The sequence below is a fragment of the Rhea pennata genome, chromosome 4 (genome assembly GCF_028389875.1).
Source record: "Rhea pennata isolate bPtePen1 chromosome 4, bPtePen1.pri, whole genome shotgun sequence".
Taxonomy (NCBI): Eukaryota; Metazoa; Chordata; class Aves; order Rheiformes; family Rheidae; genus Rhea; species Rhea pennata.
In genome coordinates, this window is record NC_084666.1 from 40,128,433 (window position 1) to 40,142,096 (window position 13,664).

Below are 13,664 nucleotides of genomic sequence, written 5' to 3' on the forward strand. Positions count from 1 at the left end.
ACGCCAACTTTGATGATTATGATTACACCAGAATTGCATACAGTATTTGAGAGCACAAAATGAATTTACACAGTGGTCATAACCATGTTATCCTCTTTGAAGATAAAGCTGATATTTTCATAAAAATAATATAAACATCAAGAGCTCCTTCATGAGTAGCAATTACTATCTCAAAAGCTATCATACTGTATACAAAGCTAGAATTATTTACTACCCCATAAACATTACTTTATATTTACTTACATTTTACTTCAGAGTGCTAAATGAAGAAAGACAGATTATGTGGAGAGATGGTTAGCTATAGCAATAAAATTTTGTCTGTACTCTATTCAAAATTTCCAATTTTATTTTCCTTTCTTCCAAACACTGGCTATTGATCCCACATAGTCTTTATTTATCCCCCCATTTCTATGGCATAGTTTTAGTTTCCAAGCATCTTGGATGTACCTCAGACTAATAACCACCCCAAAACATAAAACGTAACTACTTTCCTTCCGATCATTCTTCTGAAGCAATTAGGATGAATCTTTCTGGGTTTGCTATTATTTTTTTCCCCTGCTAAGCATCTGGATGCCCAAGATCTCTGCTGATCTCATGTGCGTCTTGATCACTGTCAAATTACTGTTCTCTTACAAAAGGAAGAGTCTTAATTTTAACCACCTGTTTTATCCCTTTTTTATAGTTGAGACATCTCTAAATACTGCTACAGAGAGGTGTATATTCTTCTCTTTTAAACAAATCTCTGCTACTTCAACATAGCCGCATTTTTTGTGGCCATGACAGGAGTAAGTCTTCAGCACCTCTTCCAGAAAAGGAATTTAATAAAAAAACCCACAACTATAACCTGTAGTTACTGGTGGGACTTAATGAGTTATTCAAGCTCTTAAAGCACGGTTGAACCTGTAAAGTCCCAAGTCGCTGAAGGACAGGCAATGCCAGTTTTATTGAGATGGAATTACATGGCTAAATTTTCTTATTGAGTCATTTTTTTTCTTTTTTGGCATAAGCTGCCAAATAATGTCAGAACCTGGTAGAAAAACCTACAGTATTGAAAATCCAACTAAGTTGAAACACAGAGAGACAATCAGGATGTGAAAAAAAATACATTCCAGCATTCACTGCTATTCCTTCCCCTTTGGCATCCTATACAAAGCCTATCCCTAGCTACTCACATTAAAAACACCAAGAAAGGTCAAGAAGCAAAATAAAGAAGTCCCACACAGAATCTCAACTTGGTTTTGGCAGGAGCTCAAAGAGCATCACCAAGCTATAGTTTTTACACCAAAACATCTTGAACTACTCAGTCCTTCCATCGCCATTCTGCAAAGGAAGAGAGAGATCGTTATTTCCGAGTATGGCTATAGTAGCACGAGTCTATCGAGCTGGGGGGATACAGAAGGGGAAAGTGAAATGATATCTAGCATACCTTAAAGGCTGCACCTCAGTAAGTTTTCACTTCACATCAGAAAGACAAGCCTATCTTCCCAGAGCATTGGTACAAAAGGATGACCACACATACAAGAGAGGAAAACAAATTTGTAGAGTCTCCTCTTGGGCAGAGGCTTTCGTTTGCCATATAAACATATGAAATATGCTTTATTCACACATTTTCAGTTCTCTACAACATTAAAAACCCAGAGGTCATGTTTGTACGATGCAGTTAACATAAAACTAAGAGCTTACTGCAATCAAAATAAAATATTCCTCACTGGCACTACTTCAATAATTGACCTAGCCTGGGGTCATTTTAAAACCGTTCAAATGCATCATTAATCCAGGTTATTCCAAAGCAACTTTACTAATATACTGTAATAAATTACAAGAGAGAAGTAAGATTGCAGTTAGCATGCATTTTAAAAAAAGTCATCATACAATACCAATATACATCAGAGATGCAAATTAAAGAACATGAGAGAGAAGCCACTGGAAACATGATAGCAACATGTCTTAAAAGCACCATAAATATTTCTCTTATTATTCATATGACTGTATTCTTTCCTTTCTTTCATGTTTTCCTCCTGTCACTTCCATCCTCAAACTCTGGCAGCTTTCCTTTCTATGGTATCATTAAGAGAGTAGCTGGTCTCCCTAATGTCCCGATCAGTAAATTGGAGGTAAAACCTGTAATATGAAAAAGGTTCCTAACTGAAAGAGAAGGTCAGTCTTTTTTTAAGATTATCAAGAGAAAAGCAGGTCAGCAAAGCATTTTACAAAGGCAGCAGTTAGGAGCAAGTGTTTCATGATCGAGCTTGTGTATGGTCTCCTACTGTAAAGCACATGAGATTCCGTTGTCTATGGAGGCAAAAAAAAACTAACAGGAAAGATTGGGAAGAATCGAGAGCATAAATGAAATTAGCCAACATTTTTTTTTATTGCCTGCACATTACAAGACTTGGAAGCAGAGTGGAAAAAAGAAAGTTCAGTAGATCCTCTAAAGTAGTCACTGTTCAAAATCGTATATAAAGCCAGCCCATATACAATTTATGCATAAGCAGGGAGGGGCCAAAAATCTATGTTTATTAAAAAAAAAAAAAAAAAAAAAAGGAAAATGACAAAGACATTGTATACTGTACTAAAATAATAAATATATAATTTCCTATGTCTTTGCACAGTATCTTTCACAAAATTGTTCCATTACTCATAGGATTGTTAGGACATGTTGCATTAGGAAAAAGATAAACTCCCTCTCCCTGTAGGAAACAAAGATAGCATCCTCACCTCCTTCTGCCTGTAAGCAATGACACATGCCTTGTGTGTGTGTGTGTGTACATATATAAACAAGTCACCAAAACCCACACTGACAATTCTTTCTATAGAACCTATTCTACTAGTAATTCCTTTAAAATACCTTCAGAAAAAAACTGAACTCAGTTATAGTTAGGTTTCAAGTTAATTTCAGTAAGATTTTACTGTCATAAAGCAAACAAGTATTATTAAAGCACAAGAAAAAAAAAAAAAAACACAGGTTTTCAAGGCCTGCTGTATCTGATGGGGTTACAACACACACAAGCAGCAAGTACATGTCATGAGCTTGATTTCCTGTGTTGTCATACGCGTCCATTACAGATGCAGAAGCAGGCTGCTGCTTAGCATGATGCCATCTCCATTTCTCTTCTCCCAATACCAAATACAACCTTTCCTTATTGCTTTTGAAAGGGACATCTGTTGCATGTTTTGAGCATTCGAAGAAAAATGACTATCTCATTTCTGCATAATGAGCTTGTTTCAATAAAAATACTCTTTAGTGACTGCACTGTTAGTCTGTGTAGGGTCAGGATACTCACTGGGGCAGCTTGAATTTCTTAGCACTGATTTGCTGGGATATAACCTCAGCTTTATAAAGACTTAGTCTCACTTTAATAACAACTCCTTGCAAACCAGTTTCTCTCTCTTCATGCTTTGCGTATTGATGGCTTAGACAATAGCTTGACATTTTTTAAAGTTCTTGATTTCCACTGCTTCCTCTCCTCATGAAGTGTTCGGTGCATTCAGGATGGGGAAGCCTCATACACAGGAGTGGAGCACGCTTTCACTCGGACTTACCTCCCAACTTTGTGCAGCTTTGCTGCTTTGCCAGAAGTAGCTCCAGAAGTCCCCTGTTCTTCCCTGCGCCATCGCTGCACACACAAGCACGTTAGTTTGCAGTTTGTAACATTCCAGCTCAATTTTATTTTTGTTTTTAGATTCCTTTAGTATAGGCAGCGGTGGAAATGATCACAGTTACACTTTCATGCTAGCAAAGCACAGGCTAATATATGTGTTTTGGGTGTAATTTTATTCAGCTCGTATCTCTTAAATGAGTTACTAAAGGGAACAGAGAGAGATAAAACCACTCTTCTCTTATACTGCTATATGGATCAAGAAGCAATATAGTTCAACATAAAATCTGACCATCATTAGTCTGAGCGTGTCCATACACTTGGAGAAATTCTCACCACTTCATCACAGGGGGAATTACATCAAGGATATCCGTATGTTGAAAAAGATTTAATCTGATGTGAAACACAGGTTAAAGAAATGTTGCCACAATATTTTGCTATGAGGCTTTTGCATGCCATTTTTGAGGTTTCTGATCATTTTTACAGCCATGAGAAGTACCTTTTATGTCCATTTACTCTGCGTCTCAAACCATTTTGTAATTTTAGTGTAGCATTCTCTTCTTAATGCCATAAAAGTTCTGGATTTTACATTTTTATATTGGTGTTATAATTGCAAAATTTGATCGGCAATTTGACTGTCACTTTAGTTTATATTGAGTCATTCTGGAAAAACAACATCCGTTCAAGCCTGTCATTCATTTTGTATCCATATCAAATGCAACTTAAAATGTAGTAATTTATCAGAGCCTGAAAAATAGCAATATATTTCTTGCAGGAAGGCATTAATGTGCCTTTTTCATGCATACTCCATGCTAATGTGAAACTACCACTCTGTAGAAAAGCAATCTAAATCTATTCCAAGATTCAAGGAATCCAATATAATAATTTACCCAGCAATCAAATGAGATAATAAAAAGATTCAAAAATCCGAAATGTGTTTTTTCCCGACAAACAAAAAAAAAAGGAGACAGCAAAAGACAGAGGTGTGTCACTATGTTCAAAATAAGAGGTCCTTCCCTATTAAAGGGCTATAGTACGTATTTTGCATCTCTCATGTAGAAAAATTCCACAAGTAAACTATTGCGTTAAACCACGGATTATATTCTGTGTCGAATGGGTAATTCAGAGCAGGTGAAGCACTGAAGAACACTGTTTCAGCACAAAATCAGGTGTAACTTACAGTTTCTTCTCAAGTGTTTTTTTTTTTTTTTTTTTTTTTTTTTTGTGTGTGTGTGTTTGGTTGGTTGGGTTTTGTTTGGCTCTGGCTATTACTGCTGCATCTTTGTGGGCCTTGCCAGGGACTTGCAAAATTTGGCCAACGGTACAGTTCCTCTGTGCAGAGAGACATTTCTGTTGCCACCATCTGTTGGAACTAATCCCTGTAGTAAGGCACATCACAAACCTTTCAAATACATACGCATCTCTTTGACCTTGCCTTCTCTGGTATAACCACATAAACCTACAGCTGCATTAACCAAATGCTACATCACACACACAACTTTTGGTGCAGGCATGAGACAACAGAACAGAAAGACAAACTGCCTGTGCCAGAATTATGTTATCTAATGCAAACCTGGGAGGTTTTATCACACTGAGAAAAAACATATGGAATAATCATCTCTTACTACGGTAAGGACACATGTGCAATGCTCCTATTTCCCACATATACCCATTAGGCTCTGAACAGAGACACAGGGAGCATTTACTCTTCTCCTATTTTCCTCAATACATAGAATTAGTCACAGTTTGACTATAAAGTGTTCTTGCTTGCTCTAAACATTTGTTTACATGCTCCCATGACTTAATTTATAGAACTGTATTTTTTGAGAGGAATGAAAAGTAAACAGGCTACAATTTCCTAAATAAACTCATTTGTTATTCTACTTCTATTTTAACTACAAGTGTGAAAAATTATGCTTCTTTAAGCAAATGAGCACCTTAAGTTAGGCTGATAAATCTACAGTTACACACTTCAATGAGCAATCCAATTTCTAAAGCATCCTATATTAACACTGCTGTCCTGAACAAATTCTAGTTCAAATAATTACTCTGCCTCGCTAAATCTGTTAGCAGTATCGCTTTCTGTCCTAAACCGTTGTATAGCACAGAAGCAAACTGTTAAATTGTCATTGTATGTTAGCACAGAATCAGGGCTTGCCAGTGATCAATGAAATGCTTAAGCTATATGAGCCAGATTTTTTGGTCTACTACAAAGAATTTGCACTGTAAATCTGGCATTTAAAAAAAACAAAATAAAAGCAATTAGCAACTGCAGGAAAATGCAGTGTCCATGACAAATCTTAGATGGCACAAATCTGACAGAAGTTTCAGGGCACTACGCGTTTGCTACAGCTCCAGACACCGCCGCTCTCCGAACAGTTTGCTGCTAGAGCTCTCACGGAGGTTGCTGTTCACACAGCCTGAGAGGTCTCTGGAAAAGATTTGCGAATATTCCTCAGCTACGGCAGGGAGCAGCCTGGCAGATAAGCCTAACTGTTGTGGAGGTGGTTTCAGATGATCCAGCGAAGCATCTGTCAAATGCTGCTCTGCCCTGTCATCAGAAATTTGGCTGAAAATTTCAGGCACTGAATGGTGACCAACAGCTGGAGGTGAGGGCGGGGGGGGACACTAGGGATGCTGTGGTTATCCGTTATACCCACGGGGGGCTGGACGAAAGCCCTCACACTGCACCTGACCACTGCTCCCCCAAAGTGAGGGCAGAGATCTTCTGTAAATAGGCTCCGACCAGGAAAAAGAGGAAACAGAAGTTCCCTCAGCAGGGCCTCCCAAGAAGCCATTAAATGCCAGCCTAAGATAGCGCTGTACCTCAAACAGGGCCCTGCAGCTGTGACCCAGGAAGGCACAAACACCTCCAGGAAACAGCGGGACGTGGTGGCCTCTACATTTCCAAGTTGGCTGCACACACATCTCGGCTCCCTTAAAACACAGCTGTTGGTTTAGTGATTAAATAGGTGACTTGAATCATCAACTGTTTGCATAGATTTTCAGGTATATGCCTTCTTCTCTACACAGAAAGCCACATAAAATTTGAGGTGAAATATATGTAGATGAATTTGAAAGAGAAATCCCATTAAATTCCTGTAGGAGACTTTCCTCCTCTCCTCCCATGACACAAGCTTCACCTCGTGAGCAAAGCTCTTCAGAGAGATCTCCTCCATAGGGTTTCCCGTAGAGCAGAGGGAAGGGATTTCTCCACGAAAGGCGCGTCTGGAGGAACGCTCCGCAGCCCAGCCCATCACCCACTAAAACGCCTCCAAACGTGGCAACTCTAGGAGCAAACTAAGTTTGTTTGAAAGCAATGAATCACAACAGGCTTTGACTTTACAAACAAGTTCACGCTGACGTTCTCAGAAAGCATTTGGTACAGCAGGTTGACATCTCGTAATAGGAGGCCTTTCCACATTTTGAAGAAACGTTAGAAAGCTAGAACTGCTGTTTCTTTCACTCAGCCTAACCTGAGCTCTTGATCGTGAGGAACACTTATGATAGATGTAGGATTTTCAGCTGAGGGTTCTGGGAATTCCTGAGCTGCACTGTGTTTAACTTGTCAACCTCTAAAGAAATTTATTTTTGGGGAAGTCTGCCTTATTTAAAGCAACCAAACATGTCTGTTCCTGGCCATGATCCATCAAAACAGTTAGTATACACTCAGTTTTGCTGAAGTCAATTGCTATAAATGCACACATCAGTGTTTTGCTAGATGAAGGCCATAAGTTACCTGTTTAGCCCTTCAAAAAAAAATTAATTAAAAAAAAGAGAGAGAGAGCAAGAGAGAGACATGAACCATTCTTTTTTCTTTATGCGAGACACCTGCCTTAATACACAGGCTGCATCTCCACTGAACGGCACTCATGGTGGCACATCGCGGCCCAGCTCCCAGCAGGAACGTACCGAGGGCACACCACGGTCCCACCGACCCAAACGCAACAGCTTCATTCCCATCACAGGGAGAAGAGGTGCTCCAGGAAATAAGGGAAATAAATCATGCCCCAGCGAAGGAACGAAACACACCTTGGGTCTAACTGGAGACTATTCCTGCATCTCCCTGTTTAGGTAAGGCCACACAGTCCCACTGATGTCAGTGCTTTTTCTACAGCTCAAGGTATTTGCCTGGTGACGTTCTGAATCTTGTGTTTTGATTAGGATTAATCTGAAATGACTGTGCTTAAAAAAAAAAAACACCCTACATAATAAATAATATTTGCAGAAATGCATCACAAACCCAGAGTTAAATGGATAAATATAGAAAATAGTCCATTTTATCCTGCAAGATACACTCTGTTTAGTAAAATTCCTGAAAATTGATAGGTATTAAATTAACCACAGGAGGGCTCCCTCTGGTATACTGAACACAACGGAAACATACTGTTAATTGCCCAAAATAATATTGTATCTTAAAAGTGACAAAGGTTTCAGGCTTCAAATGATATTTTCCTCAGTAGGCTTCAATATATACAGAGGAATAAAATTACACATGAACAATTCAGAGAAGTGAATTACACAAGCTTTAACTACACGAGCGTTAACTACTTAACGCGGCAAACGCCGGCTGCCAACGCACCGCGCAGGGGCCCCCCGAGCTGCACGCACCCAGCAGAGCAATCAAGAGCGCTGTCAAATAAAACAGGACTGAACTGTAGTCCTAGCTACTACTCTAGGGGAAGCAAGAAAGGTTTCACAGAGTCGCTGCTTTTTTACAGCCAGCTACGCACTCTCCCAAAACAGGAAAAATCAAAAGTCAGCAAAAACCAGCCAGCTACTTTTGTAAACTCAGGGCTATTCATCGCTCTACTTTATTTACTTACTCCTCTGTTAAAGGGAGACAGAACTTTTCTGTCTCCCATGTTTGCTGTGAAAATAAATACCTAAGTAACTGAGAAAGTCCTAGTAAATACGTAAGTAGCCAATAGTAAGTAGTGCTCGGGCATCTATTTGTGTCCTAACCAAACCGCACTCGGCCCAGCTCTTCACAGTTGTTGAAATCAGCTGCTACAGCAAGGGGAACACAGCTAGCTGACTAAAAAAGCAAGTGCTAGGAGACCCGAAAAAGCTCATTCTTAAAATGGAGCTTTTAAACGTGCAGCCTCAGAAATAGAAATTACAAATCCAAGCTACACTCCTAATTTCCATCAATAAATAGAGAAAACCACTCTACAAACATTCTTGTTATCAAAACCTGTGCGATAAACAATAGGAAATGATGAACTTTGCTGTAAGTTTGAAATTTTACCCCTTCCATGGACCTGAAAACTATGACTCTATGAAAGAAAGGCTTCAGTCTGAAACTGCTTCCAGGATTCAAAAGCCAAAGTTTGCAGTTCTGCAACCACCAGACTTGGAAGATATATTTTCTGCCAGTTTGTCAATTACAAAAACATGCCCAGGATCTGCAAAAAGTAAGTTCTACTACTTCTGAATACTGAGGAGTTCATTTATATCTGTATCTCTCATACCCCAAAGGAAGATCTGGTCTGAGCAGGCTAACCAGACAGAAATAAGGGATTCAGAGGATGATTTCAATAATGTATCTATGAGTAAATACTACAGAAAAGACAAAGAGCTAAGATAAAAAGATCAGAGACATTGCTGTTCCAATCTAATATTAAGTAAGTGAGGAGATTTGACACCAAAAAGCAGCAAGAGGACAACTGAACGAAAAAAGTACCCAATGAAATAGAAAGGTATCAGGGGTTATGTCACTAGACTGCCGATGACATCAGCACCCCACAAAAGCAGAAAGAAACATCTCACAATATTTTCTACCCATTTTTTCCCCTATTCACACTGAATAGGAAAGCTGCAGCAGGAAATTTGATTCTGTTACATGGAATCAGTTTTCATATATTAAAACCATATAAATAGACAAGGACAACAGACAAGCCTTACTATGGCCAAATAAAGTAGCGCTATCTTTAGACAGCATTTGATAGTGTCAGTGTAACCAGCTTCGGGCTAGGACTACATCCTACTGGTCACAGCGCATTGTTGCTTGTTCCTACAGCAAACAGAATAGAAATTAAGAGCTGTATCAGTGTAACTTAATAGCCAGACTTCCTGCCTTGGGATAGTGTCAAAAGAAAAGATCAGACATGATGCTTGTCCAAAACATGAATATTTCAGTAATGATGTATGTTGTCAATGACAAAAAAAACCTCTAAACAATATCCTATTCAATTTATCTTATTTCAATACTATATCAAGGAAGACTGATTTAGAGAGAATTAAAACAGAAACTGGCTTTTCCCCCCCCCCACACACACACTCACGGTATTTCACACCTACTGCTTTACTGTCAAACTGTATTTTAAAGAGTTTGTTGCTACTCAGAATCTCAATCCTGTAACTTTACCTTTGAAAGTCCAGTTTAAATGCTGTGATAAACCAAAAATAAATAATAATCGGCAAAATATAAACATCAAGCTATTATAAGGTAAGTAACCACCTTGGAAAAATATAGTAACTAAGAAAAGTACGTTTGTATAAAACAGAGGTTAACAATGCATAGAGATTTAATCTACTATGACCAAAATCATTAATGCTGTCTGAAATCAGTGTTGCCAAGACCATTTTCCTATCTTTTAACCTAAAGAAAAAAAGGAAGTGCTTCTGTGTCAGGAACAGATAGGTAGAACTTGCACAATGACAAAAAACACCCTGATGTAACCTATCACACCACTATTTCAAATAAAAAAATGACACCTTATTTTGTTACATTAGAATTTCTAGGTAACGTCAAAGAACACAACTGCCTTCTTGCAGTCTCCCAGAGCCACTCGATACCCAGAGGACACTGTGCTACACACTGATACAAACAGACCGCTCTGGCCACGTGGCTGCTTTTGAATCACGTCCCTGCTTACCGCTCGGGCGGCCAGAGCGTCCGACAAACACGCCGTCAGCAGGCGAGTTTGAGGAGGTCTGCCTTAGCAATGCATTTGGAAGCCTAATTTTCTGCTAGTCAAAAATACCAGAATTTCACCAGGCCACCTCCTCAAAAAGCAGCTGACGATTAACAACGCTAGCCTTAACGCTATCAAAAGGAGACGGCACATTAGTAAGCGTTACTGCCAACGCCGGACCGCCCCTGGGCGCGTTTTACTCGTGAGAGTAAAATGGATTCAGCCTACGGCTATCGCGCTCAGTTCATCCCCGTCCTTCCATGCTCACGGCATATCACGACAACCTTGGCTGTACGTCACTGTCACGGTCCAGCCCTACACACATACCTACGCACCCTAACACAACCGAAATTCCAACAGACCTTGGTCATGTATTCCTAAGCAGCTTTGACCTTTAGATTTGCCTTAAGTCACACTAATTATTGGGTAATTTAACATCTCAAAGACAAAGCAAGAACTTCAAAACTACATGCAGTTATTTTTCTCCTGCTAACTTAAGGGGGACAGTTATTTTATTATTTCTAATATAAACTTTTCTAGTATTACCTCATTTCTAGTGTAATGTCAAGGGAGTACACAGACCATCTTCTCACAATTTTTTTTTCTTTTAATTTAAAACAGTGGAACTATGAGACTAAAAACTTGCATTTCAACTTTTGTTCCTTGTATGTACACATCAAAAGATACAGGTATCATAATTACACTACTCACTCCTACTTCAACTGGTTATCCTCACTGAATGTGACATTTCCACCAGGACTTCAAGTCTGACAGCAATATTGGAATTACATTAGAATTCGCTGTCAGGTTCGAAGTTCCATGCCTGGTTTATTGTTTCCTCATTAAACAGTCCCATTACTTTTCAATGCATTCAGGAGGGAAAATGAAAAAAAAAAAGAAAGAAAAAAAGAAAAGAAAAGAAAGATGCCAGCAAAAAGCCCCTTTCAGAAAACTCTGGAATTTATAATTTGCTGCTATCTCACTAGCAAGTCTCACTAGCTCTTCACGTATGTTCAGCTGCTGATCTCAGAGGTTGAGAGTCTTTTCTTTCATCGTTTTCTCTAGAACATTTGTTTCACTTTATCTGCCTTTGATTGCTAACCAGTCATGCTCTACTTCGGGTGCAATCTTGAACACAAGAAGTTTTATCTTATCTCAAGCCATATGTCTTTTAAACAGCTAGAAACTGTTCTCATGCAGCAAACACAGCCATGGAAATCATTACTTTTGCTGAACACCTGAGCTTTTCTAAATCATAAAGTAAATTAGAAGCTCAAAGACTAACATATGCATCTTGTAAACTAATGACAGACATTTATGATCGCATTTAGTGTTCTTTCAGCTGAAATTACTTCCAACTAAATTCTAACAGCTGACTCCTACTGCATTTTAAAACCTTTGGAAAGATAGAATAAGCTTCTAGTTAAGATGCTGCCCTGAACTTCCTCCTAGACTAACAAGGTATCTTCCACTAAGCATATTTCATAAACTAAGCTTACAATAACTTTAAGAATTAACTTTTGTAATGGAAAAACTATATTAATAAAGAATCAAATATGTCAGCATTTGGGTGGGTGAGACAGAAGTGGGTGACTCGACTTCTGTCAGTATATGGTAGGCGCATTACATACATAGGTGATGACCCTTTAAGTTAAGTCTATTAATACACTAAGATGACACACGGTGCTGTCTCAAACTCTGATATCAAAGCTGTGCAATTGGCAAACAAGCTTAAAGAAATACTCCATAACTTCTTACTAATGACTTATAAAATATTTACACTATATTTAAATTGTACTGACAATTAAAGGGCAGGAGCTGAACAAAAATAAAAGCTTCTGAAAATTATAGGTAGGGTTTTAAAGTACTGCATTATAACAACTTCCTAAAGCTAAACTTCATTTAATGAAGTTCTTATTGTGATTTATGAGCCATATGTAAACCCAGTGAGTTGAAGAATAACTTAAGAAAAGACAGCTTATGTCAAGTGCTATTATTAATAACGGTGATTGAGGAGATGGTAAACTGGAAATATTTAAAAGTTCGTTGTGACATCAATCTGCCAAGCAGTTACACACAGCATAGCTGCATCAGGTCACATCAGTAACGTTCACCATAAAAAGGGGCTGTCAGTCGCTTCTTTTGACTTTTCAGCAGACAGGCAGTGAGGGCAAAAAAAAAAAAAATGAAGGTAGCTGGTTAACTAGATGGATTACGAACAATCTCAGCGCATCTACAGTCACGCATCATTTCTGGAAGTACCGCAGACGGTACGGCAGACGCGCAAAAGTTGCAGCAATAACTCCGCTTCTCCTGGGGGGCGAATCGCGGGGCTCCCGAGACCAGCAGCACCCCTGCGCGGCCCGCGGAGCACGCAGCGCCCGGCACCTCCCCGCTGCCGGGGTCAGCCGCTGCGGCCGCCGCCCAAACGCCGCGGCGAGGGGCTGCGGCCGCCCCCGGCGCACCGCGGCCGCGCACCGCGCCAGCCCCCGCGCCTACCTGCTGCTCGCCGGGCTCCGCCGACTTCTCCAGGTGCTTATCCTTGTACAGGGACCAGAGGCCGATGTCGGGCAGGAAAATCAGCGCCGCGGTGAACAGCAGCGTCATTTGCAGAAACCTCTTCTGCTTCCTCTTCATGGCCAAAGCCGGGCTGCCCTGGCGGCGGCGGCGGCGGGCGCAGCTCCCCCGGCGCAACGCGGCCGCGGCCGGGCCGGGGCCGGCTCCTCGCCTCCCGCTGCGCCCCGCCAGCGGCGCCGGGCGCCGCGCACAAACTTCGCCCGCCTCACGGCCGCCCGCCCCGCGCCCGGGCGGGGCCGCAGCTGCCGGCCGCTCCCCCCGGCCCGGCCCGGCGCTGCGCGGCGGCGGCACCGCGCATCGGCCCACCTGCGCGCGGGGCGGCCGGGCCACCAGCCGCGGTGGGGGGGGGAGAGAGGTGGGGAGCGCAAAAATAAAAAAAATTTAAAAAAAGAAAGAAAAGAGGAAAAAAAAAAAAGCCAAAAGCCAAAAATGCAAAAAGAAACAGGAAAGACAAAAAAGCAAAAAAAAAAAAAAAAGGCAAAAAAGAAAGCAAAATAACTAAAACCCTACAAAGGCAAAAAGCGCTCTGTAATCACGACCGGCCCCACAGAGCCCCCGCCCCGCGGCT

At 40.6% G+C, this 13,664-nt stretch overlaps 1 protein-coding gene across 1 annotated transcript in view; it reads right to left on the reverse strand.

Moving 5' to 3' along the window:
* The window catches only part of GALNTL6 (polypeptide N-acetylgalactosaminyltransferase like 6), a 489,464-nt gene extending 476,308 nt beyond the window's left edge, over positions 1–13,156 (reverse strand). The window contains exon 1 of the mRNA XM_062574689.1: positions 13,019–13,156. Within this exon, the coding sequence (XP_062430673.1) occupies positions 13,019–13,156 (138 nt within the window). The remainder of the gene's footprint in view (positions 1–13,018) is intronic.
* Positions 13,157–13,664: the final 508 nt, after the last annotated feature.